The 27,566-nt window shown below is 40.8% G+C and overlaps 2 protein-coding genes across 2 annotated transcripts in view; both read right to left on the bottom strand.

The window, feature by feature from the left end:
- Positions 1-1,912: 1,912 nt before the first annotated feature.
- On the bottom strand, positions 1,913-11,248 carry LOC134535062 (U2 small nuclear ribonucleoprotein A'). Its single transcript, XM_063373907.1, has 7 exons — positions 11,044-11,248; positions 8,575-8,615; positions 8,307-8,413; positions 6,586-6,814; positions 3,575-3,698; positions 2,593-2,733; positions 1,913-2,191 (listed from the first exon to the last, which is right to left on the bottom strand). The coding sequence occupies exons 1-7, from the start codon at positions 11,123-11,125 to the stop codon at positions 2,112-2,114; spliced, it is 804 nt and encodes a 267-aa protein (XP_063229977.1). The 5' UTR covers positions 11,126-11,248; the 3' UTR covers positions 1,913-2,111.
- An 8,363-nt stretch (positions 11,249-19,611) lies between these two features.
- LOC134535391 (tyrosine-protein kinase receptor torso) overlaps positions 19,612-27,566 on the bottom strand; it is a 67,384-nt gene continuing 59,429 nt past the window's right edge. Inside the window, exons 18-20 of the mRNA XM_063374465.1 lie at positions 25,001-25,215; positions 23,662-23,799; positions 19,612-20,004 (exon numbers count right to left, since the gene is read on the bottom strand). Of these exons, the coding sequence (XP_063230535.1) occupies positions 19,800-20,004; positions 23,662-23,799; positions 25,001-25,215 (558 nt within the window). The 3' untranslated portion in view covers positions 19,612-19,799. The remainder of the gene's footprint in view (positions 20,005-23,661; positions 23,800-25,000; positions 25,216-27,566) is intronic.

Genomic DNA, 27,566 nt, shown 5'->3' with positions numbered 1-27,566 from the left:
TTTTTATTTTCACCAAACTGATCACCATTTTTGGCTACACGTAGCCTACCGAGGCCACTCAAATACGACTTGTTTATAATATGAACAGTGGACAATCGAGTAGCGTATTGCTGAGAAAAACTTCAATGTGATCCAGAAGAGACGTTTTGTGAAAAAACTTTTAATTATATGAAAATATTTGAGATAAATGTGCATTATGTCGGCAAAATTTGTTCTTGGTACACGGGAAAACGTATCAACATTGACTAAAGTTGTGCGCTATATCCAATAAATTAATACATAACCTCAAATCATTTTGCCGGGACTGAGACGGAAATTCACAATAAACGGGAATTCATTATAGGCGGGTTCACTATAAACGGGTTCTACTGTACTCAATTTTAAAAGAAATCAATATGTATGCATAAAGGTTTTATTTTACTTATTAACTGACACAAATTACTAACTCACTGAAGACATTAATGAACTATAACATAACCGCCAGGAACATAACATTTTTCTCTCAAATTTCTGCAATTACGCAAGCTTCATTTGATTAAGAACTCAACTAAACTTGGTTAAAAAATTATTAAGTGTGTATTCAGCTTGAATTGACTAAAAAATTTGCAGACCTGTCTATCTCTACCTTCCACATTAACTTTCGACATTGTTTTTTTTTTTTTTTTTATAAAGATGTACGATGGCAGTTTTCCTACTGTAATAAACATTACAGTGCACCTTTGATTCTCATTACCACCCATCCCTACAGAAACCACCTAAGCTCCTTTTTTCTCAACAGTAACGTCCAAAGGCATTTCGAAATAAGACAGGTGTCTGACCTGCATTACCTATTTGAAATAAAATATAGGAATGCTGCTCCTAAAAACTTTAGATTATCCCTCTGAACTTTAGCCTTAAGCATCAGAAAATCTTTGTGCTACTGTAGTCTTTCTTCTAATGCACAAATCATTATGTTCACCCTCAGCCAGCTTTGAAATTTCCCCCAGCCCGAGCTACAGCTTTTAACTGGCACGTTTATGTCGAAACTGCATTCCCAAACTTTTGTTTCTCGTAAATGTACTTGCAAAATCTTTGGTCAATTTCTGGTTACTTTTGGGCCTTGAAAAGCCTGATGACTATTATTGTACTAATAAAATAATTTTTCTTGCTCCAGTCTCATGCACAAATTTCTGCAACGTCATATTTCCAATTCCTTCTGCTGCTTTAATTATTTTAAGTTTTTCAGAAACAGTAAATGACTGTAACTGCACAAAAAATTTCATAGTCAACATGTGCAATATGTTTTTCATCCCATAAACATGATGACTTTGCCAGATGATTATGAACTCTTATGAGCGGTGCCAAGTTTTCAGTAAGCCACGCACATTTTTTCAGCACTCACTGTACAAAAAACTTGTGCCCAATTTATTTGGGTGAAAATTGTTATTAGTCTGTATGATTCAGCAGTAAATTATCTTAGTTTGATGTTTAAATTTTATATGTAAGTTATAGAGATGGTCAGGTGTAGATGTAGACCTTAGTTTTTTCAAGATACATTAGTGTTCAGTTCTTTAGTAATAATTTAATTTATTAACAGTATGTATGTATTTTGATTGCTTGTGATACATCTTACAAAAAATAGATTTGTTTGTGTTTTTTTCTAGTCTCTTCAAACTTAGATAAAGCTTCGTTTTTGGCAGTAAAAAAATAGTAAGTCCCATCCCTACTTTTTAATTTATATATATTCTCGATAAGATGACACTCACCCTAATTATTTGCAGTGACATGTTCAAATTACCAAGGCCTATGTAGTCAAACATTGTCTACCAGGTCCACACAAGTTTTTGTCTGCTCAAAAGTGACGTCACATGATTCTTACTGGACTTATCGCTTCTCGAACCATAATAATAATTTAAAAAAATAAAAACTTGAGTACAGAAAACTTGCATTAGCATATATTTAAAATGCAAGCAGATCACACGTGGAGTAAGTGTTCTTAGCAACAACGCACGACGTTCTTGCACACACAGGACCGGGACCTACTCACCGCCACACACACACACACTGTGGCACACCAACAGTACGCAGGGGTACCGACACCGCAGGCGCCTGGCGGTCGGAGTCTAGCGCGCTCAGGCCGTGCCGTTGGCGGGGGGCGCAGTCTCCATGGACTCCTCCTCCTCTTCTTCAGGCGCCTGCTGCACCGCCGGAGCTGCACGGAACCACACCAACACACGTGTTTGCAGTTTGCAGGCGCCCACTCGGCACAAGCTTGTAATGATTCAGCTCCATGATCAATATTTGAATACACTATATACAAGTTAAATTTTTCTCTTGCAATATTAACCTTTCATCTTTAATACAAAACTTTTGTTGAGGTCTACAGTACTGGATGCCTACAGATATTAAAAAATTGTGAAAAAAAGACAGCACATAATACAAAGATATAAGCATCGAATTGTTTACTTGGGAGGTTAAGTCAGGTCACGGGAATATGCCTACGACAGGTCTAGTTCTAAAACAATAAATAATTTTTAATCGCAAATTCCGGGGTCCGTACTAATGAACTCTCTCACTCGGTAAGTGGGGCACTACACGTGATGATTAAGTCACCTGGCGGCTGCTCCCACGGGGGGCGGCTCCTCCCGGGAATCTGCCCCGCTTGCAGGATCCTGTTGAGGCGCTCCACCTCCTCCAAGGAGCTGGCCTTGGAGATGGCCTCCCGGATCTTCCAGAGTTCCTCGGGCGTCGGACCTGCGACCCACACTTCGCTCAACTTCCTGGCGGCAGATGCAGCCAGTCAAATATCCTTCTTCACTCACAACCCAACCAGTTAGCTGCATACTATAATATAGTGCCGTTATGCTATATATTTATTTTGAAATAAATAATGATTCAAGCAAAATATACACAAAATTCTCAGTGACAAAATATTATTCAAGTATTCAAGAACAATACCAGGTTTCATCAGAACAAAAAAAAAAATTCACTGCTATTCTTGTATTTTTTAGTTTTCCTCCTTGTACCAACAAACGTTATTAGGGAATCCAAGATAATGATATAATTTAATGAATACATGTTTCTGGAACTCAATGGTCAAATTCTAAAACTAAAAAACACATTTTCTGCAGTTGGCAACGGATTTCTGCAGTGAGATATATATAAAAAAAAATAAGACATACCTTAGTTAAAATTAATTAAGTCAATTTTCCTTTTATTAAAAATTCTTAATCCAGTAAATTCAGCAGGTTTTGATCGCTTGCCGATGCATTTTTTCAAGGCAGTGTAAATTTAATAAATGTTTAGCACTTGGCTATATGTGCCTTAAGAAAACTGCATAAATTGCAGGAAAACTTAAAAGTGAAAGTAAATACAGTATATAACTGTGTAAATAATGTTCTTTGAGCCATTTCAGCTCAATGAATGAGTCTTCTTAGTTGTGAAAACCCTTGGTAACTAAAAACAAAAAAACTAATAAATTTACATAGGCTGTTCCAAAATCAGTTTTACACAATAACGCAACCTCTCTCACAAGCACCCGGTAGGAACAGACGTGAGAGGACAGCACTTAAACCACTCGGCAACTGTTTGCTACCTGACGGCTTGGCTCCATCTGGAAGGTTACCCCCGGGTACAAACGTCTTTGCTTTCTTAGCGATTTCCCTTTGAAGTTCCTTGCCCTTTTTGCTTTTGAACAATGCACTGGCCTCCTCTCGTTCCTGCAGACACAAGCAAAGGAAAAGTCCAGACCCTTTAAACAGAATCAATCACATTTAAACAGTAGCACAATCTAGTTCAAAGATAATTCTTGTTAGTGACAAGGCTTATGCCCATATTGAAAACTATTTTATTTTGACATCCGAAATTGTGGCATGTAATATAAACCCTTAAAAATTTATTAGAAATAGCTAATTTTAAGGCTTTTACGAATACAGTAGAATCCCACTGATGCGACCCCTCACGGTTTCCTGAAAAACGGACTTATAAACGGAATGGTCGCAATAGAGAATTCGGGGTGTCACCGCATCGTCGGATACATACACGTGAATGCCGCTCGGGCAGTGTCTAGCCGAGCTCGGCGCGTCCACTATCGCACGAAAAGCAGTCTCAGCTGTCATGTTATCTTAACCCGCCTGCACGAAAAGCAGCTATGGTAGCTTCTGCGAGAGCATAAAAAACTCGTCCGGCCAGGCTGGCGGTAGCGGCGGCTTGACATCATGTGTGACGTGACGCGACGCTTACCTCTCCATCCCCTGCTAATTCTTCAAGGCTCATCCCTCCCAGAGCTACAAACCATGTAAAAACACCCTCCCCCCTTTTCAAACTAACATTTCAATACATTCCTTCCCTTATTTCAACCTTCTGCGTGAGAAACTGTCAGCATCCTCCTCCCCTCGCACACCGCGTGCTACAAAAGCCAGGTTGTACAGTCCATTCTCGGTAAAATAAAAATTTTTTGGGCATATACGGCTGTCCTTCGCCGTTAATAAATACTTTATAAGTTATTATGATACAATTTGTTTATTAGTCACACAGCAGTTTCTGCTGAAAAATCACTAATACCTCGAATTTTATTGAATAGAAAAATTTAGCAGGTCCGTAAATATATTTATTTTACTGCACAGTTACTTTTCTGTCTGCATTCCAACAGTTTTTTTTTTTTTTTATGCTGTGAAGGGACGTGGAAAAGATAGTTGCTTGAGCTGTCAAAATAAACATCGCTGACGGCAAGGGCGGGAGCGCATCCTGTCGGTCTGTCGCTGTGATTATCTACTCCAAAAACATGTCACAGCATTTCGGGATAGCAGTTCTTATATCTTTTGTTTATAGCCGAATGTTTTCTACCTGATCCACACACGTTCCTTCGCCACGTTTTGAACGAAAATAACCACCAGCCGCCTAGCATAGCCGAACTTGCGTAACGCGAATTCACGTAGCGCGAGTATTTATCGGAACCCATTGTTCGGGGTATGCGAGTCCGAGGTGTATAGCAGCATAATTCCACACTTTTTTTTTTGTTTATCTGCGCATGTGCGAAGTCAGCGATGTTATAGAAAAATAGCCGAAAAACAAACACCTGGCGAAGTCGTTAACACAGTGAACGCAGCTTTGTGTATCCAGTGACACCTGAGATGCAGCTGGCAAGATCACACTAACCAGTCGCAAGACAAAGGCACGGGACCGGGACGGCAATAGACGCGCGCGTAGATGCTATCAGGTGATGTGCGCAGATTACCGGGATTGGCTAGCGTGGACAGTCTAGAGGGGTGGTATCTATTTTTAGCAGTCTTTTGTATGCCTGCTTGCTTACAGTACAGCGCTCGCCAAGATAAACGTGAACACATAGCGCCCAACAAAGTGTAACAGACTTGTTTTTCAGCCGATTTTACTCAAATTTTCGAATGTCTGCTCAAATTTTTCACGGTTTCTCAAAAAAGGTTGTATAAACGGAATGGACGCATCAGAGGGGGGTCACATCGGCAGGATTCTACTGTATTCAAATTTTCAAATGTGAATAGTTTATTATTTGTATTTGATTTGACTTTGAATATTTGACATGGCATACTTCGCTAGTTTGTCATGTACCAAATGTTCACTGCTGAGGTTCAGTAATTTAAGCGATACAAATACCCAATTTAGGGTTTTTAACATGCATAATTAAGAACAAACAATACTCTTGAGTATTCAAAGTTATTTACATACAGTTTTACAAAACAGTAGCAGAAAAAAATTGCATGGACCATCCAAAGCACTGACTAGTGACTTTTCAAACTTGAAAACAAACCATTATTTGTGTTTGTTTCGTCACACATATCATATTGAGATTCGTCCAGATGAACAGTAAGCCAATAGCAAAATTATCTAAGAGGTATATGTGTTTGAATTCTAGCCTATCACCGAATGAATCCGCGAATTTTGCAGGTCTCTACTGATGAGTTATTCACTGAGTGGTATTTCACTTCATACAAACTTTACCACCCTTCCCTTCAGGGAAGGAATTAAAACAAAACAAAAAATCAACCTAGGGCACTTAATGAATGTTTCCACCAAATTTCAAATTTCTATATGTCCACTGGTTTCAGCTGCACAGTGGAAAAAGATAAAATTCAACAACCATGGACTACAACACAAAACATGGACACTCCTTTTCATTGGCCATTAAAAAAAAGTGAACAGCATAGTTGCGACCATGGAGCTATTAGACAATATAATGGTCCAAAGTTGAAGTCAACTGGTTAGCAATTGGATAGCAAGGATATCTCATATTTCAGGGCATTCAGGAGTTCATACTGACAGCCAAATAATTAAACATAACATATTTACCTGAACAGAGGCTGAGGTTTTTAAAATCGGTAAGAGAAATATCTCTTGTCTTGAATCAGGCAGAAGAATTTTTTTAAAAAAAGGTAAATTGTGTAAACATACTTGAATACTTATATTAGACCTGTCCAAAAAATTAGTTAAAAATTTTTTTTCTTTCACAATTCTTTAAATAAACACCAAAAAATTGAGTCATACTCCACTTACGAGTCGTGGTTTGAACTGCCAAAGACATGACGTGTACTGAGTTACACAAGCTCTCCGTGCACGCAACTAGACACTCACCTTCATCTTGATCTTGCGGAAGTCGAGGAGGCAGACCTGGGGCAAGCGGTGGGCGACGTACAGGCGGTAGTGGGGCTTGGCGGTGACGGGGTTCTGCAGCAGGCTGAGCGTGTGCAGGTTCTTGAGGGGCACCAGCGGGTCCAGGTCGCCCAGCTCGTGGATCAGGTTACCAGTCAGCACCAGGCACTCCAGGGCGGGCAGGCACGCCTCCAGGCCCTCGGCCAGGCGCCTGCAACAGCCCCCCTCGCGTCTCTGTGTCCCTGCACCGTCCACTGCTGCCCCACAGAGCACTTGCTGTCCACTACTGCCCCACAGACCCATGCAGCAGTGGGAACACTTACTGTCCACTACTGCCCCACAGAGCCGTGCAGCAGTGGGAACACTTACTGTCCACTACTGCCCCACAGAGCCGTGCAGCAGTGGGAACACTTACTGTCCACTACTGCCCCACAGAGCCGTGCAGCAGTGGGAACACTTACTGTCCACCGCTGCCCCACAGAGCCGTGCAGCAGTGGGAACACTTACTGTCCACTACTGCCCCACAGAGCCATCCAGCAGTGAGAACACTTACTGTCCACTACTGCCCCACAGAGCCGTGCAGCAGTGGGAACACTTACTGTCCACTACTGCCCCACAGAGCCATCCAGCAGTGAGAACACTTACTGTCCACTACTGCCCCACAGAGCCATCCAGCAGTGGGAACACTCACTGTCCACTTCTGCCCCACAGAGCCGTGCAGCAGTGGGAACACTTACTGTCCACCGCTGCCCCACAGAGCCGTGCAGCAGTGGGAACACTTACTGTCCACTACTGCCCCACAGAGCCATCCAGCAGTGAGAACACTCACTGTCCACTACTGCCCCACAGAGCCGTGCAGCAGTGGGAACACTCACTGTCCACTACTGCCCCACAGAGCCGTGCAGCAGTGGGAACACTTACTGTCCACTACTGCCCCACAGAGCCATCCAGCAGCGGGATCACTTACTGTCCACTACTGCCCCACAGAGCCATGCAGCAGTGGGAACACTCACTGTCCACTACTGCCCCACAGAGCCGTGCAGCAGTGGGAACACTCACTGTCCACTACTGCCCCACAGAGCCGTGCAGCAGTGGGAACACTTACTGTCCACTACTGCCCCACAGAGCCATGCAGCAGTGGGAACACTCACTGTCCACTACTGCCCCACAGAGCCGTGCAGCAGTGGGAACACTTACTGTCCACTACTGCCCCACAGAGCCATGCAGCAGTGGGAACACTTACTGTCCACTACTGCCCTACAGAGCCATGCAGCAGTGGGAACACTTACAGTTCACTACTGCCCCACAGAGCCATCCAGCAGTGGGATCACTTACTGTCCACTACTGCCCAACCCTACACAATTTCCATTAATCTCTTTGAACAAAGATGAAACACGTAACATTAAATGTATCATGCTTCCTAACCTTGAGCATAACCAAACTCCATGTCGTACAACTGGTAGCTTTAAATAGGACATTTGATTAGTCCATATAATTCAGCACAATATTAGTTTGGAAATATAATTAATATTACTACTTCCAATAAAAAAAAATACAATATTAGCCACTTCAGGAAAAAAACTGAGAAAATTAGTACACCAAATGTCAAACAAAATAATTATGAAATTTATGACTCCAAGACAAATGTTCAGCGTGTGCAACTTAACGCAACAAATCGACATCAGCCCATTATTGGTACTCACACAATCCTGTTGTTGTTCAAGAAGAGGCACTTCAACCTCTTCAAAAGTGGGAATCCATCAAGCTTACGGATGTCATTATCCGACAGGTCAATGGTATCAAACTGGTCCTGCAAACATTCACATTAATACACTAGGTAACAATCAACCGATTCTACTTCGTTTAAATCACACTGAATAGCTTCCGTACGTACTAAACAAAAACAAAAATACCCCCAAAACAAATACCTGTATCAAGGCCAATCAGACAATTTGAAAAAAGACTACTTACCAAAGTTGCTCCCATATTCTCAATAACTGGAATTTTGTATCCTGTAAACAAACAAAAATTAATTTGTACTGTGCGGCAAGATGGGTTATAGGTTATGGGTATGTGTAAGAGGTATGAAAGGAGAATGATAAGAGGCGTAAACCAACCATGATGGTTAGAGATCTGTTGCTATATTTACAGAGAGTAGGTGAGGCTGTTCAAAGAGATCAGGTATACTTCTTGATTCTGTGCACTATTCATAATTTTGGTAGGGAAAAATGTAGTTGAAACATTAAATATTATATGGAAGTAGACCAAAGAAAATAAGAGTTAAAATGAAATATTAAACTGTAACATTGGTTCATAGTATAGTATAAATTTTTAGTCATATGCTCTACAAGTGGTTGCAGTGATTTAGGGTATACATAAGTAAAAATAATAATAATAAAACAATTGGTTGCCTGTAAAGTCGGTTTACGGACGATAGTTTAACGGGACAATGTCATAACAAAACAACGATGAAATAATTGCATACTTTTATGAATAAAATTGAATCATTTTTATCGAATTATCACTATTTTGTATGGATACAAAGAAGGAGTGAAATGAAATCTACAATTTAATTGATAAATTTACTTTTATTTGCACTCATTAATTCAAATATGTTTATTACTTTAACGAACAGATTATTTTAACTATAACTTTTATACATGTTTGCTATTTAGCTTCTTCCAATCTATGTTATTCTGTTAAGGATAGGATGATGATAGGAAAAGTAGGAAACGAATGGGAGTGTTTCAAGGATGATGTGAAGGAAAATGTCTTACCCAACACCAAGATACAGTCAAAAATAATATATTTGCGCCACGGACTCTGCAGCAATGCTAGGAGGAACGGGTTAGCAAAGAGCAATGAAAATGTTACATTGAAATGCATAAAAACAGAATTACGCCACGGACTCGGTCGCAATGCTAGGAGTCGAGCAATATAAAATGAGCGTAATGGGACACAGCGAAACGGGACAATGTGAGTAACGGAACACTTTTTCGTGCGTGCAGCCGGCGTTCATCGATTTATTAGACGTCACGTCAAAAAAAAAATTGCATCACAATAATAACTAACATGATAATGAAATATATTTAATTTGGTATTTTGTAGTAAACTAGAATTCAAACCATTCTAGTACAGTTAGTGAATATCCAATTTTTTTTTTGTAGCATTAACACTTCTGGATGATAAGGCAACAAATAATGAAAGTGAAAAGTTTTAAACAGAAATAACATTTTTTTCTGAGAATTTATATATTTTGATAATGATTTACAGATTATAGAAGTAAGTGCCCTAACAATACCAATTTCACCTTTGTTATTATTACTAGATTATTTCTCAGTAGCCAAGACTACACATTCTGTGTAAAATAAACATAGTTGGGTTAATAGTTTAAATGGTGATAACAATTTAACAAAATTATTGTAAAATATACTAGAATGGGTGGGATCCTAGTGTACAATACATTACCCTAATAAATATGAGTTAGGTATCATATTATATACTAGAATAGGTAGGTGGTAGGATTTTAGTATATTTTACAATACCAGAAATATAATTTCCTAAAAAATACACCTGTTAACCCCTATTTTCTAACGCATGTCCTTTAAAAATGAAGGGGTGGATTTTTATTTCTGATCAAAATTATCATTATTCATTGTTAGATTACAATGTTTGTTGTATCCAGGATCTTTCGATGTACTAAATAAAAACAGCAATCATCATGTACCACAAGAGTAATGTATTCGGGATCATGCCATTCAGAGCAAAGGATAGACGTGGAGACACAATACGAAACTTTTATCAAATGCCACAAATGTGGGGCAGTTATAGAGTTGGCCAAGGACAGCAAACAGTTTAGTTGTCAAACCACCTCCTACGCTTAAATGCTTGGCTGTGCATTGAAATGTGTTTTAATAGTTTAAACATGACTGTTTTCCTCGAGGGATTGGCCCATTTCCTGTCACCGCCCTACGGTTTACTTGATACTAGCTCCAACTTGATCCAGTGGTTCTCCAAAGATCCTTAGGAATATCAGCCAAGGCTATTATGAAAAAGACAGGGCTGTTTAAAGTCAGTACGTTATGATCGAGTCAAGACTGTTTTCCATCCTAATTACACTATTTCAAAAACCGAACAGTGGGGCTGCAACACCCATCAGTCCAATCTCCAATGGAAAACAGTCTCGGCTGCGCTATTAAAGCACAACATGACGTTGGCCGAGTCACAGCACAAGTATAAATGATTAGTTAGAAACAAGAATTTGAAAACACACTTTCTTATTTATTCAAATAAATTTTTAAATTATAACGTAGGGTATTTAGAGCTTCAGACAGGCCGAAGACCAAAATTCTTATGATACATTGGTGACCGAACCTAGACAGTTTCATAGACTAAAATTTATAACTGCCGGTAATTTTTAAGAAAGTCATCATTTCATACCTCGCAAATCTAACTCCCTGTCTCTTACAGGATTTATGTACTGCATTGATTGCTGAATAATCTCCGCTGTTAACTTCACCATCTTAAATTATTGTAAATCGCACAATAAAATCGAAAAACCAAACACTAAAAAAATGGCGCACACATGATAAATAAATCACAACGGACACGGGTCTTAAGTAAAAAAAGTAAACAGAACACCGCCATAGAAAAGATACACTTGTAGAAGATATTTTCGTTATATCATAGAGTGTTTGGTAGTTATAATACCAAAATTTTCAGTCTTTTGAAAATAAATTTATATTGGTGGTTAGCATTACAAAGTAATAATTTCTTGCTCTAATATTGGTTTGTTCACCCAAAGTTATAGCATGTAATAAGTATTATCATTTGCCGTTGGCCGGGGTCTCGGGTTCGAGTCCCGCGGCGAGTCTAAGGGGCTGGTGGTGTTTTATGGTGTGTTTTTCTGGAGGGCGGGCGCCAGGTTAGCTCGTACGTCTAACTAATGGGAAAGGTCGATCGGACCCAGCGTGCTTCCCTAGACTCAGTGGCTGTATCTTAAGGGTGGTATTAACTGCTAGTAGACCATGGTGACACTCCCTGTTCAGCATAAGGTGGCTGGTGCCTAACTACAGATGTAATACACGCACTGGCACGACACTACACTTGGTTGATAATTTGGACATAATTTATACACGATATTACTCTTCATTAATTATGATTGTCTCTCCCTAAGGCAATCCGATAGAGGGGAGAGTTAGTTGGTTGTCCTGGAGTCACCCAGGTCCATAAAATGACGGACCTTAAGGCGGCCCTGTGGTCCGTGGCCTTAAGGCAAGATTTACAACGGCAGGGTAGCCACTCGCTCTAAGGCCCGTTCTACAATGGCACGGAAACAAGAAACAAATCACGTAAACGGAGACGGGGTATCCCGGAAAATTTCACCATCGCATCTGCTGCTTCCACGATGCACGGAAACACAACAAATGACAACCAATGAGATTGCATTTCAAGGTAACGAAATTATTATTTTAAAAAAAATTTCGCTTCAAAACAATAACATGTGCATGATTTTCGTAAATAATAAAAATAAATTTACAAAATAATAATAGAATGCTAGGTACTTATTCTTGTACTTGAAACTATTTTTTAATGTATTTGGAACATAAACAAACACGGCTACCACTGCAGTGTGCTATTGTTGAATCTCAGCTCCACGAGATCCGTCTCGATTTCCGTGTCATTGTAGAACGGGTTTAACCAGTGTCGGGCACAGCCTCGAATTGCGGAAGAAGGAAAGTTTTATATTTAATTACTTATATTCCTTTTCTAAAAAATAAAAACATAACACTTTTATGTTCAAATACATGATATTAAACCTTGTTAAATTTATGAATGTTTTTAGTATCATATATGACGATACATTAAAAAAACAGCTTTCTATTGGAATACAAACATTATCATCCTCCCAGAGTAAGTAAAATTGATACGTAATCTCTCTTTATAATTTAGTGAGTATACAACAGTATGTCTTATCCCTGGATGCGGGACAAGGCAGTGGTGAGACTCAGGTGGGGGTAAAAAAAACCCTGGGCGCTGCGCGCCTAAGTGTCGCTGTCGAAGATCTCCTGCAGCCGCGCGACACACCTGGCCGAGACGGGTTGTGGGTCTCTGGGTCGATCACCATCAATGCACGGTCCTGGTGGACGCTGGGTATGAGGGGGCGGGGGAACAGCGTCTCAGCAGTCGGTGGGTGCTCGGGTGAGCAGGGGTCCGGCATGAAGTCGAAGGAATGCAGGAGGCTGTACGTTGGGCTGAGTGCCACCGGGTCGTTAGGTGCCGAGAAGTAGCCCAGATGGTCCTTGCTGAGACAGGCGCCGCACCTCTTGCTCGGCATTTAAGCACAAGAGCACAGCACAAGAGAGGGGGTCGTGGGCAGGAGGATCCTAGAGCAAGCTCCCGAGGGCCATACCAAGGGGGAAGGTAGGATCCTAGAGCGAGCTCGGTCCTACTTGCTATGCAATGTTTGCTTAGAGTATCAGACAGGAATGTCGTTGATTGTCGCTCCGGGATGCGGCCATGTTGGGGTAGGCAACGAAGTAGGTGGCGGGGGGGGGGTTAACGTCGGCTTGGAGTGTCGGCCGAGGCCATAATGGTGGATGTGACAATGTGCTTCGTAATTGTTTCATCGGTTAAGATTAGGGTTAATGCATCATGTATGTGGACGTTCACATTTCTATTTAACGCAGGGCACCGAGCACAACTGTTAAAATAGATTGTGCTTAAAGGCTGGTGAGCCTTAGTTGCCGTCATCCGAGGTCTCTGGTTCGGGACCCGGGATGAGCCCAGTGATTGCTGGCGGGGATTATTTAGTGGATTTCGTTTTGAGAGGGCGCCAGTCTAGCCATTGAGGTTGTGTGGGTCAGCGGCCACAGCGTGGAACACTGGACTTCCTGCGATGGTTAACTTACTAACTTTGGGCAGCAAAACAATTTTACGGGGTTACAAGAGTTTCCAAATAAAGCCTGCTCCTGTGTACTGTTCTTAACGGTAAGCATAATTCTTCTCCCGGAGGATTACCTGTTGCTTGTTGTGTTAGCTGAAACACTGGGGTGGATGCAACCACACACTTCACATAGTTCCTCACCACCAGGGGCGTAGCCAGGTTTTTTTTTTAGGGGTTCAAACCCCCCCCCCCCTTAGCATCAAATCTTTAATTTAATTTCTTATTCATCACTCAAACAAATTTCATATTAAAATTAATAAAATTTTTACCATTACAATATTTAAATTTAAGTACCGAAAACTGCTAAAATAGCACTATTTTACACCTTAAAATCCAAATTTCCCCGGGGGAGGACCCCCGGACTCATCGCTTTAATACAGTGGTTGGGGGGGGCATGCTTCTTAACACCCCCAATACACAAATCCTGGCTACGCCACTGCTCACCACCCACACTATTTTTGTTGCTGTTAACTTGCACTGTAGAGCACAATCGCGAATAGTCATCATCGTAATCAGGACAGTTTCTTTTTCCCCCGTGGGATGGAGCATGTCCTTGGCCACATTCTGCTTACTGCCTAGCGCCACTTTCTGCGGTAATTCCACACCTCTCGTGTGGCCAGAATTGCATGCGGGACGTTTGCAAGTTGTTTGGAGCCCCAGTCTCTTAGTCAAAGATAGGGCCCAGTATTTTTAATCCACTATTGTTAAATATAAGTTTTTTGAGTGGGTTATAAAGCTAGTGTGAAGTAGTTTGTATTTCCCGCAGGAAAAAATAGTACCTACCAGCAGGTAAATAAGATTTTAAAAGGCATCCTTATCTCCTTTTAACAAGAGGACCAAGGTATGACCAGACTTCATTAATGTAGTGCTCTAACTCCGTTATCCACACTTCCAATTACCCACCATCTGTGCCTTCCCTTGATAGAGCTCTCACACCCTCTATTGAATCAGTGCGGACTACCTCCGCTGGACTTCACTTTAGACTCTTTTAAGAAGCGGTGTTGGAAAATGCAACCTGTTATCTCCAGTGACTGCGGAAGTCCGTCGCCTGTAACTACAATTTTAATAGATCTGATCATTTTCACATAGGCGACCTTGTACTTTGCAGTTGTTTTATGCTGCCCTATCAGGGGCCTTATCGATTAGCTCTTTTTCTGGGCAATAAAACCATGATTTGGAGAATTTAAAGAGTAAAAGTAACTACAGAAAGACCCACATTTCATTTGAAAGAAAATATGTACCTTTACTTTTTCCCCAGCTTTAGTAGTATCTTGTTCGGTGTTTCCAATTGATGAACTTTTGGTTACATTTACCCCCCCCCCCCCCCTCCCAAAATTACTTTGAGGTAACGCCAAGTAGCAAGATAATCATCATCGTTCGGGATTAAGAAGTTCAATCTGTTGCTCCTCCCCAGGGCCGCAACTAGGGGGGTGCAAGCGGGGCATACGCCCCGGGCGCAAAGCTGTGGGGGCGCCGAAATCGCTTGCATTGTAATTCCTACTACAACTGGTAACTGGTAAAATTTTTTTGAATGGAAGTTACAGTAGCACAGAAACTGTTACATGTAGGTATGGAAAATGCTTAAATAGCACCATTTTTCCGTGGAAGGGCCCCCGGACAACCGCTTTATTGGTGTGGTATGCGCAAAAAAAAAAAGGGGGGGGGGGGGGCGCATGAATCCATTCATGTCCCGGGTGCCAGAGACTCTAGTTGCGGCCCTGCTCCTCCCTGTCCTGTCTGACAGAACTGAACTACCCTGAAATTGCATCTGGTACACCTACTTCGCCATGATTGGCTTCATCCTCGGCAGTGATGATAAGAGCTGATGCTGCCGAATTCAGGGCAAGGGCCCACCTTGAATAAAGTCAGTACCGCTGACAGTCTGTTTTAGTAACTATTGTGTCACTTTGAATTTTTGATACACACATACACTGCAACAATGTTCATAACCAACTGTCATGTTATTTGCAGGTGTTGCAAATGCATTCTAACATCATTGATTAATTTAGCATTGCTTTTAAAGACAATTTACTGCTTTGATGTTTCTTACACACATTGTCTCATGAATTTTTCTTTACCATTTATCCAACTCTTGCAATGTCTTGTGTTGATTTGAAGATATAAATTTCAAAGTAGGAAAAGAAATAAAGCACTAGAAGCTATTTGTACATGCAAATCCATATATGATATTTGTATGGTTGTAATTGTCTAATTTCTTTTACACCAATTTCATTTCTGTTAACCGATAATAGAATCGGCCCTTAGGTACCATTTTGTCGTCGAAGTGCACCTTTGACATCTGCCAGTAGCCAGTCCAGACTCTGGTAGGCTTCAAATTTAACACAGGCAATAACAAGTTACACAAAGAAAAAAAAAAATCTTTATAGTTTTATTACATAAAGAACAGGTAGGACTATAAGTATATTGTAGTAAAATTTAACTGCACTTTTATATAAAATACTTGTAACACATAACAAGGTTAAGTTGAGCCTTTTTCCTTCTATTATTTCATGTTTTGGCACATGTTTTAAAAATAAATTAATAATTTTTACAGAAACAATATTTAAATTTTTTTGAAAGTTTTTTTTTCTAGTAAAAAAAAATATTTTAATGGTTTTCATGAACTTGAAGGCCAATTTTATGTCAGTCTAGTCGTAGCATGTACTGCAAGCAATCAATCATATGTTACAGTTATTGATTAACCGTTTATATGTAGTCTTCAGTGTAAAACTATTTTTAAGTACCTGTATTTCTAAAAACCATAAAAAATTAGGTTTTCCCAAAAACATTGAAACCTGGGTATTTCAGGGTTTTGGAAAAACCTAATTTTTATTGTTAATGAAAGATATACCTACCTCAAACATAAATGTTTTAAGACGGTGGCTACATACAAATGGTTGGTCCAAAACTGTATACCACACAATTTCATGCTCAGTACATGTAACAATTGACATATAATTTGTCTTAAGTTCGTAAAAATCATTGAATAAGAACTTGTTTACAAGAATATGCCTTTTATATAAAAATTTTTTAATGATGCATAAAAACATGAAATATTAGAAGCAAAATAATTTACGATACTATCACCCTGGAGGGCAAAGTGAGGAAGTCGAGACGCTTACGAAAACACATTTCTTGGGGGTTACTTAGGGTTTTATGGTCACAGGACAGGAGTTTACTCAATCAGCAAGTTGACCATTTGGTTTCCTAACGAGTCCACAAAAATTTTTTGTAATGGCAGCACTTCATAAACGAGAATACATCAGTTTAGTTAGGTATTGCAATTTTTAAAATAAAAATACCTATTGTATATTTTCAGATTGTTCACCAAAATTAAAAATTATACATGGACCTATTAAAAAATTACCTGTCACATTTATGTATCTGCCAACTTATTTATTTTCTGCCGAATTTTTTTTTAAATATAAAATTACGAACAGTTCTTGCTGTTTCGATCTTGATGTCTGCTTCACTCAACTTTCCCCTATAATTAGCCGGCTTAAACCATAAGTGATTGAGTAACAGATTGAGTTAACTTGATCCAGATTTCAAACACAGGTAAACAAATAGGGGTCACTACTTGAAGCGAGTGTAGTAACCTTTTACTTTAATTCAGTAAACTTGGTCGTGTTTTTAAAATGTCTTATATGTAAACTGTATTTTGATAAATGTCTAATTCCACACATTAAAAAAAATACTCAGATTTATGCAAATTCATCAACAGGTAAAGTTCCTAAAAATTCACGACAGTTTTGTGAAATTAACACAAAAACACTGCATTACCTCTACAAATGTTTGTCCACACTATTATTTTACTTTTACATAATAGTCTTATTTTATTTAATGTACCGGTTCGGTACACTGTAATGCTAACCTTACATCCAAAACTATATAGCCGTACCCAACATAACCAATCACAAAGTATTTCAAGGCACTTAAACAACAGTTTTATCTACGAAGAGCACAAGGACTATGAATGAAATACAAAAACATGTAAGCAATTGGAGGTTGATATGAATCCATTCAAACACAACCATAAACAACTACAATTGTTAATATTTTAGGTTGTATTCTTCTTGGTTACATACTTTCCTATCTTATTAGGCCATTTTCAGAAGTGTATGAATGCAGGGAGGAAGGGGGGAAGGGAGGAGAGATATTTAACCCCCCCCCCCCCCCCCCCCAAATCCTAAAATAATAATTTTTTAAAAGAAGAATTTTACAGCAAACTGCCGGCAAAGAGATTCTATCCTCCCCTTACACACCAAAGAAATTTTATACGCTCCTGGCCTGTTGCCTATTTTGCTTTTCTTTCTTCACACTTCACTGCTGATATGGAGGAATACTACTCAGTTCAACACTGCACACAACGGTTGACTAGAATAACACACCATCAGGTACAAATGTGGAGAACTACTTCTAAACGGTTCAGTGAAATCTTGAAAAGTGTTTACACACACTTTCAAATGAGTCCTGTGCATTCCGTGTAGAACATTACAATACACGAGATAAGGGAAAAAAAGGAATTGCCACTTTGATTCTATGACCTCTGATATATGAAAACTTAGGAACTAATAATGTCGCTCAATACACTTACGTACTTTCTGTCAAACATTAAAGCATTAGGATCACACTTTAAAAATGACATTTTCAGTCTTTGTATGCGTAACTAAAACTACAGTACTTTATACAACTATTACAGCTATAGACATTTAAAATTCATATTTTGATATTTCTCACACATTACAGAAAAAAAAAATCACCAACTTATTAAGCAAAAATTTTACTACAATTAAAAACTAAAAACCTGTGACTAAATTTTAAAAAAATAATGAATATTTACATTTACGCCACAGCACAGAAAACACTATAAATAGCGAGGTGTAAACTCTGAGACCTCTGTGAATAGAAAAAAATCTCAATGCAAAATACTATGATTGAAAAGCATATAACATATGGAGGAAAAAAAATTAAAGATGTAAAATGAAAAAAAAAAAAAAAAAAACTTAAATTATTTTGGGTGCTATGCATTGAGATTCTCTCAAGAGCTCAGTACTACCGATGAGAGGAGCGAAGTGCATGGCTGGCAACTGTGCAGGTTATTGCTCATGCACACAGCTACAAAACTCTGTCTGACAAAACATCTGTCCTCCTCTGCCTGTACTTGCCATACGCAGAGCTGCTTCCATCTACACCATTACCTCACGTAGGTAGTATCAGTTAACCTTCTTTGGAAAGTCATGTGAAGGTATTTCTTTTATTTGTTGCGTTGGTGGCTGGCTGGAGCCACAGCTAAAGTCAGGTGAAACACAGTGGTAGTCATCACACAGCTAGTCAAGCTGGAGGTACATGTGGCTGGAAGACGCCCTAAGCAAAGAGTCAAGTCTCCAGTGGCGGTAGTGATTGGTTGGAGCCAGAGCTGGTGGTAGTGAATGGCTGGGGGGAGCTGAATTGTTGCCCCTTGGAAGGGCAGCCCTTCAGGATTTGTCTGGCAATGGTTTGTTTGTACAGCGACTGGAAGGGCAGCCCATCCAATTTCTGAAAGCATGTTTCTTTAATTGTTTAAATAATCCTGTAAACTTGCCCCTTGGAAGGGCAGCCCATCAGGATTTTTCTGACAGTAGTGTTTTTGAAAGGTTGTCTGAATTGTTGCCCCTTGGATGGGCAGCCCTTCGGGATTTTTCTGACAGTGGTTAGTTTAGGTTAGGTCAGGTTAGATTAGATTAGATTAGGTTAGGTTAGGTTAGGTCACTTTACAAACTAACCACAGTCAGAAAAATCCTGAAGGGCTGCCCATCTAAGGGGCAACAATTCAGACAACCTTCAACACCACTGTTAAAGATATCCTGATAGGCTGCCCTTCCAAGCGGCAACAATTCAGGATTATTAAATTACAAAAATAGACACATTTTAAGATACTGGAAGGGCTGCCCTTCCAGTTGCTTTACAAACTAACCACTGTCAGAAAAATCCTGAAGGGCTGCCCATCCAAGGGGCAAGTTTTCAGGATTATTTAAACAATTAAAGAAACATGTTTTCAGAAATTGGATGGGCTGCCCTTCCAGTCGCTGTACAAACAAACCATTGCCAAAAAAAAAATCCTGAAGGGCTGCCCTTCCAAGGGGCAGCATTTCAGTCGCCCCAATGGCTGGAGCCACAGCTAGTCAGGTGAGGCACTATGGTAGTCATCACATCACACAGCTAGTCCAACTGGAGGTACGTGTGGCTGCAGGACGCCCTAAGCAAGGCGTCAAGTCTCCGGTGGCGGTAGTGACTGGCTGGAGCCAGAGCTGGTTTTAGGTGTGGTGCAGTGGTAGTCATCACTCAGCTTGTCCAGCTGGAGGTACTTGTGGCTGGAGGATGCCTCCAGCAGAGCGTCCAGGCGCTGGCTGAGTTGCGTGAAGGTGGGCCGCTCCTTGGGCTTGGCCTTCCAGCATTCCAACATTATCAGGTACCTGATAACACAAACACTTGTCTAATTAAATGTTTACACAGTGAGACCATTTAACTAAAGACCCTGTTTTAATAAAACTCTTATATGTTAAAAGTGTTTTTATAGTCCCTAAAACCTACACAGTAGTCATAATTGTATGCAGTTGGTTTAGTATAAAACATGCAACTATTTTTTTTTTCTTTTACAGATAAACAATTACAAGTTTTAAAAAACAGACAAGTTTCCAAAATTACATAATAATTTTATTGTAGTAGCATGACCTCCGAAAAGTAAAGATACCGATTAAAAACATTTTGTACTACCAACTGTCACCAAAACTAGCTTAAACATGTCGCAATGCTTGGATCAACTGTACCTATCTATCTTCTTTTAATGACAGCCAATCTATTTTGACACAGATTTCTTAAGATTTAAGTGTTCATTTATTTGGTGAACGCCATTAACTACATATACCACACCAGAGAGGTTTGGAAGGTTCAGCACAGTGACATCACTTTATTATGGCTCGCACAAACGGATAATACTTGTAATGTTTACAAATTTGAGGAGAGGGGAGGGTGAAGAAGAGTGCATATTATGACGGACTTGAATAAGGACCCTCACACACACACCTCTTGGTGGCATGTTAGGAGATACATATAAGTGGCCATTGATTACGCTAGTACCCTTCCACCCAGACGACGGTGGTGGGCTGACGCGTATCCTTGCATTTCAGTGGTGCCATTGAGTAGCGTGGAGCCATCTACATGGGTCGCTTGCAATGGCACATCAAGATTACAACAGTACCAATACGAATTTGCAGAAGCAGATTTTGCCAATATTTAGTTGCATTAGCATTTCTGCCGATTCCCAATACGCTTGTTAATTTTCGGCCTATATTACTGAAAAACAAACATCTGTCATAATCTAAAAATCCACCAGTACCCTTTTCACTTTTCATACTACCACATACTTTATTTTTGCTGTGTGTGCCAGCCGTACATATGAAACTTAAAACATCCTTTATATTTAATAACGTTCTAATACATCGTAAATAAATATACATATCACCATCATGGTAAAGTTAGATAAGAAGAAGAACAAAAACTTTATTTATTTACAGCATAGCTATTGCTAAAAATAACGGAAATTATCAACGGCTTGAACTGAAAAGGAATGTTCGGAATATAGTGATTGAGACATTTATTAATTATGGCAAAGTTTTCAAACTGAATTTTAAAATAATACGCAATAACATAGGGTTTTACGTAATGTAAACTACTTTTACTGTCTCTCGTGTAAAGCGACCACATGAAACGCTTTTCCATATAAATGTTTGGCACTGTGAATTATCGCCGCAGCACTCTTTAAGTTGGTATTGGAATTCCCAGCATGAATTGTAAACATGTATGAATCTCGCAATATTGCAAATTTTAAATTCTCTTTTAAACTTTTTATTTTGTTAAGCAATAGGTATATTTCATATTTATCTATTATTAAGTTATCTTATTTGATATAATTACATAATAATTATAATTTATTACATTTTCTAGCCTCCATTCATAAATTCATGTTTAATTAAGCAACTAACGAGTCTTCAAAAACCAAATGAAAACAAGCTAAAAATATGGGTTGAAAAAAAGAGAGGTTATTTTCCGTTGATAAACTAAAAATGGAGAAAATTTGTTTTGTGACTAGACTAAACACAATCATGCAGTTGTGAATATCAGTTTTAGAGAAGTTAATGCAAGTTATTTCTTTACAATGGAAACTATAATTACCTGCATGTACCTGCAACTAGTGTTACATCTGAGAGACTTTTCAGAACATGTGGTATTTTTTATGGCACTAAAAGATATTCATTGAAAAATTAAGACTGGTTTCTAAATAAAAACAAGCTAGGAATTCTGTAATCGATGCTAGTTTAGTTAAATGTTTTCTATAATGACCCAGTGTATGGCTATGTAAATTGTGTTGAATTGTTTATTGTAAAATGTTTAATGACAGCGAACTTTAAGAAAGCTCTCACTTGTTTTTGTAATTTTTTTACTGCTGGTTTAAATAAAGGAATCTCATTAAGTTCATCTTAGGTTATATTTAATTAACTTTTGTTTACGTAAACTAAAATACATGTGTATTTCAATTGCATGTTTTTCTTAGAACAAGACATTTTGGGGAATTTAGTTCATTTATAACCAAAATGTATTCTCCCTTGCAATGGTTTGGAATTGGCAAATCAGCAATAAGTGCAATAGTACGCATATCAGCGTATCAGCAATATATTGTGAAACGATGCAGCTCTATTCAATATAATTAATGCTCAGACACTCTCAGATACTTGACAAATGCGGATTGTTTTCCAATAATTTATTTGGTTCACACCAATTGATCATTGAAATATGTAGAATCAAGCCCAGCAATTTGGAATTCAAGCTATGATACCTACATGAACAAACTTTTACAAGGAAATGTTTGGGGTGGAAGGTATGAGCAATTTTAGTCCCAGATTTCGTTGATAGGTATCCTGCAAAAAAGAACAAAGGACGTACATGCAAATTTTTGTATGTGTATTTTAAAGTAAAATGTTGAAAAACATGACTCTCATTAAGAAAAGCTCAACTTTTTGTAAGAATGGAAATTTTTGTTAGTTGATAAAATGAGTATTACAAGTTTTGTTGAAACACAAAACAAAAAAGACATTTTTACAAGAATTCACACCATCATGTTTTGCCACACATGTTGATGGATAAGTCAATATGAAACTACACCATGAAGACCTAATTGTAACTAGCATTGAGCATAGTTAAAACTGGCACAGTTTCACAAATACAAGATCTATAACACAACGATGTAACTCAGATTGTATTTGTAAAAGAGATTTCAATCACTCATTCGATTCTGCCTCTGCACAGACCCTTCTGCACTACAATAATAATCTGCAAACTTTTCTCTGATCGTTGAAGCTGATTGTGAACTACCTGTTTGCACTAGTGTCACCCTCTAGTCCCACAACATTCAGAGCGCTGTCAAAGTCTATGCCATCCCTCTGTCTTATAAAGTTGTTGTAGTATCCAACACTCCTATGATGGTTTCAGAATTCCGAATGGTTACATTTGGCGGCCTGTGGAAAACACAACATTTATTTGTAAGAATTTCACAAGAACATTCCATGTAGCATCTTGATTGTGAAAGTGGGTAGTTGAATATTTTCTTTTAGTGCGGAAAATTTTTTTCCCCCACTATCTGTATTCTGCATGCGGGTGGAACTGTCTGCTAGCCAACCATTCTGATGTAATCGCATGCATCCACGTGCTGTCGACGTACGGAGAGAACAAGGAGAACACAGAACAGCTTCCTCGTCGGAGGCCTCGACCAAACTACTCTCCTCTGTGGCGCTTCTCTGCAGCTTGTTCAATCACACAGGCCACCGAGTGGCGACACTCTGTGGTGCCTTAAAGGGAGGAACTTTTTGTTTTGTGCTGTGAGACATTTTTTTTTTTGTCAACCCACAGGACAAGGTAAATTGCCTTAAGTGTGCGCTTTCTTTGATTTTGCGCATGAATATTATTTTTAAACTGCTACTGCGACTAGTTCTGGACTCGAGCCGAACTAAACATTACGTTGGAACACCGCCGGACGGCGAACCTATCAGCAGGCAGGTAGGTGCGATAACACTCACAGGTCCAGGCTGCAGCTGGGCGGACACTCCATCCTGTGGCCGGCCCTCAGCAGCCGGAGCAGCTGGTTGCTGGGCGTGCAGGGGTATGGGTTGCCCCCCAGCGTTGCTATCTCCCACAGCAGCACGCCGAACGACCACCTGCCGACACGCCAGTCACCGTCCTCAGCTCCGGAGGAGCCTCCCCACAGCTTCCCGTGTCACAAACAACAACAACGACGACTTGATGTAAGTTTTTGGACATACGCCATTGCTAAGCACTTTTTCTGTAGAAGAAAAATAAAAAAATAAATAAATTTGTGTTTTTTTTTTTCCCCATTTTCTTAGTACATTATTCTTTGTTTTTATTTGTTTGTTGACCATATTCCTGTTACAGAATATTTTGTGGTGTTTATATTCTGTTGACGACAACAACAATTTTTTGCTTAATTTGTGTTTTTCGTCTTTTGGGTATTTTTATTTATTTATTTATTTATTTTTTAGTTTTCTTCTACAGAAAAAGTGCTTAGCAATGGTGTATGACCAAAAACTTACATCAAGTCATGCACTCACGTTGCACAAATCTTTCAAAGACAATAACAACAACAACGCTAATATGTACATACTGTTTTTGCTCTTCGTCTCCAAAGCTACGTAATTTCTTTAAAAAGCGAGGATGGATGAAACAGATGTTACTACCTTAAGGATGAATCCTATAAAAAACTATTTCATCATAACCAATGTTATTTAAATAATTACATTCCTCGTACAAAGAACCACGCAGTTTAATTTTAATTACAGCATTCTTCTTCTTAGTAGAATAAGTGGAAAACAAAATGACTCTATTAAATAATTAATTATATTTAAAGCACATCTTGGTGATCATAGAGTAAATACATGTTGAATATCGAGTAATGTTGTGAATAACAAAACTTACCCAGCACGGAACTGAAAGGATAGGTACAGCAATAACAATTGCCAATTGATAATATGTATGGTATCACATCTTATACTTTACCACATGCATTTTACATAATTTAGATTGTGATCGTTATGGAACTGCTGTTCCAAGGAATGATTAATATTATCTCCGTTTTTGTTGTGGCTATTGTTTTTGGTCTCATAGAGAATCATGATCGTTATTCGGGTATCATTTGTACTTGCAAAGTATTCCTAAAGAATCTTAGCTAACAGACACAAACTTTGCTTAACTGGATTAATGTTAATTGCAAAGAGATTATAAGCCCCCGCCCTGACATCAAGGACGCACGTCAGACAGATGTTCCAACCGCTCCTAGGAGTGGCGGATCAAACGAACGAATGTTTGAGCGGCAGAGACACGCCCGCGGAACGCGAGACTCACACGTCGCTCTGGGCGGTGTAGATCTGGTACGTGAGGGACTCGAGCGCCATCCACTTGACGGGCAGGCGGCCGCCCCCCTTCTTCTGGTACACGTTCTGCTCGTACACGTCGCGGCTCAGGCCGAAGTCGGAGATCTTGACGGACAGGCCGTCGCACACCAGCACGTTGCGGGCCGCCAGGTCTCGGTGCACCACCCGGTTGCCGGACAGGTACTCCTGCAAGCACCGAGCCCCCATCACTCTCCTGCGGACAGGTACTCCTGCAAGCACCGAGCCCCCATCACTCTCCTGCGGACAGGTACTCCTGCAAGCACCGAGCCCCCATCACTCTCCTGCGGACAGGTACTCCTGCAAGCACCGAGCCCCCATCACTCTCCTGCGGACAGGTACTCCTGCAAGCACCGAGCCCCCATCACTCTCCTGCGGACAGGTACTCCTGCAAGCACCGAGCCCCCATCACTCTCCTGCGGACAGGTACTCCTGCAAGCACCGAGCCCCCATCTCTCTCCTGCGGACAGGTACTCCTGCAAGCACCGAGCCCCCATCACTCTCCTGCGGACAGGTACTCCTGCAAGCACCGAGACCCCATCACTCTCCTGCGGACAGGTACTCCTGCAAGCACCGAGCCCCCATCACTCTCCTGCGGACAGGTACTCCTGCAAGCACCGAGCCCCCATCTCTCTCCTGCGGACAGGTACTCCTGCAAGCACCGAGCCCCCATCACTCTCCTGCGGACAGGTACTCCTGCAAGCACCGAGCCCCCATCTCTCTCCTGCGGACAGGTACTCCTGCAAGCACCGAGCCCCCATCACTCTCCTGCGGACAGGTACTCCTGCAAGCACCGAGCCCCCATCACTCTCCTGCGGACAGGTACTCCTGCAAGCACCGAGCCCCCATCACTCTCCTGCGGACAGGTACTCCTGCAAGCACCGAGCCCCCATCTCTCTCCTGCGGACAGGTACTCCTGCAAGCACCGAGCCCCCATCACTCTCCTGCGGACAGGTACTCCTGCAAGCACCGAGCCCCCATCACTCTCCTGCGGACAGGTACTCCTGCAAGCACCGAGCCCCCATCACTCTCCTGCGGACAGGTACTCCTGCAAGCACCGAGCCCCCATCACTCTCCTGCGGACAGGTACTCCTGCAAGCACCGAGCCCCCATCACTCTCCTGCGGACAGGTACTCCTGCAAGCACCGAGCCCCCATCTCTCTCCTGCGGACAGGTACTCCTGCAAGCACCGAGCCCCCATCACTCTCCTGCGGACAGGTACTCCTGCAAGCACCGAGCCCCCATCACTCTCCTGCGGACAGGTACTCCTGCAAGCACCGAGCCCCCATCACTCTCCTGCGGACAGGTACTCCTGCAAGCACCGAGCCCCCATCTCTCTCCTGCGGACAGGTACTCCTGCAAGCACCGAGCCCCCATCACTCTCCTGCGGACAGGTACTCCTGCAAGCACCGAGCCCCCATCACTCTCCTGCGGACAGGTACTCCTGCAAGCACCGAGCCCCCATCACTCTCCTGCGGACAGGTACTCCTGCAAGCACCGAGCCCCCATCACTCTCCTGCGGACAGGTACTCCTGCAAGCACCGAGCCCCCATCACTCTCCTGCGGACAGGTACTCCTGCAAGCACCGAGCCCCCATCTCTCTCCTGCGGACAGGTACTCCTGCAAGCACCGAGCCCCCATCACTCTCCTGCGGACAGGTACTCCTGCAAGCACCGAGCCCCCATCACTCTCCTGCGGACAGGTACTCCTGCAAGCACCGAGCCCCCATCACTCTCCTGCGGACAGGTACTCCTGCAAGCACCGAGCCCCCATCACTCTCCTGCGGACAGGTACTCCTGCAAGCACCGAGCCCCCATCACTCTCCTGCGGACAGGTACTCCTGCAAGCACCGAGCCCCCATCACTCTCCTGCGGACAGGTACTCCTGCAAGCACCGAGCCCCCATCACTCTCCTGCGGACAGGTACTCCTGCAAGCACCGAGCCCCCATCACTCTCCTGCGGACAGGCCCAGGCCCACCCAACTCTTTCAAAATTGAAAATTTACGAAAAAAAAAAAAAAGCTTTTTATAAATCTACACAATTCATATTAAACTATAAGAAAAGTAAATCTTATTGTTATTACAAACTGTAATCCGTCTGCCCTTCTGAGAAGGGACATTTGCAATTAAATGAAACTACGTATACCTTCGCCTGCAGATTTGTAACATTTTTACATTAACGCACAAGCTGTGTTGTAATATTCAAGTTATAATAACACAAGTTTAATCCTAACAATTAATTTTGTGACATTTATGGAAATTGAAGTGTATTTTGTTGACATACAATCAAGCATTTATAATAAGTCTTATGATTAATATATTATATACATATTGAACTTCAGATATGAATAAATAACTCTCAGAAAGGCATAAAAATTAACATTGAATTTAAAAATTCCTTAGACCACCCTCTCTGATAAGATAAAAAATTGAAAAACCTTTAAATTTTAATTGCCAAAAATTTTCTAATTCTACACAGACTGTATCACTAAGTAAATACATATGCAAATGTTATTATGT

The sequence above is a fragment of the Bacillus rossius genome, chromosome 8, assembly GCF_032445375.1.
Source record: "Bacillus rossius redtenbacheri isolate Brsri chromosome 8, Brsri_v3, whole genome shotgun sequence".
In the NCBI taxonomy this organism is placed as follows: Eukaryota; Metazoa; Arthropoda; class Insecta; order Phasmatodea; family Bacillidae; genus Bacillus; species Bacillus rossius.
Note: the sequence above shows the minus strand (reverse complement) of the source record. Positions and strands in the feature narration are given on the sequence as shown.

What these genes read in the sequence shown, in the direction of transcription:
- LOC134535062 (XM_063373907.1), bottom strand. Translation starts at nt 11,125, where the DNA reads ATGGTGAAGTTAACAGCGGAGATTATTCAGCAATCAATGCAGTACATA. An exon ending in AGAATATGGGAGCAACTTTG is followed by an intron (nt 8,414 to 8,574) that starts GTAAGTAGTCTT and finishes GAATGTTTGCAG; the next exon opens with GACCAGTTTGATACCATTGA. An exon ending in TTGAACAACAACAGGATTGT is followed by an intron (nt 6,815 to 8,306) that starts GTGAGTACCAAT and finishes GGGCTGTTGCAG; the next exon opens with GCGCCTGGCCGAGGGCCTGG.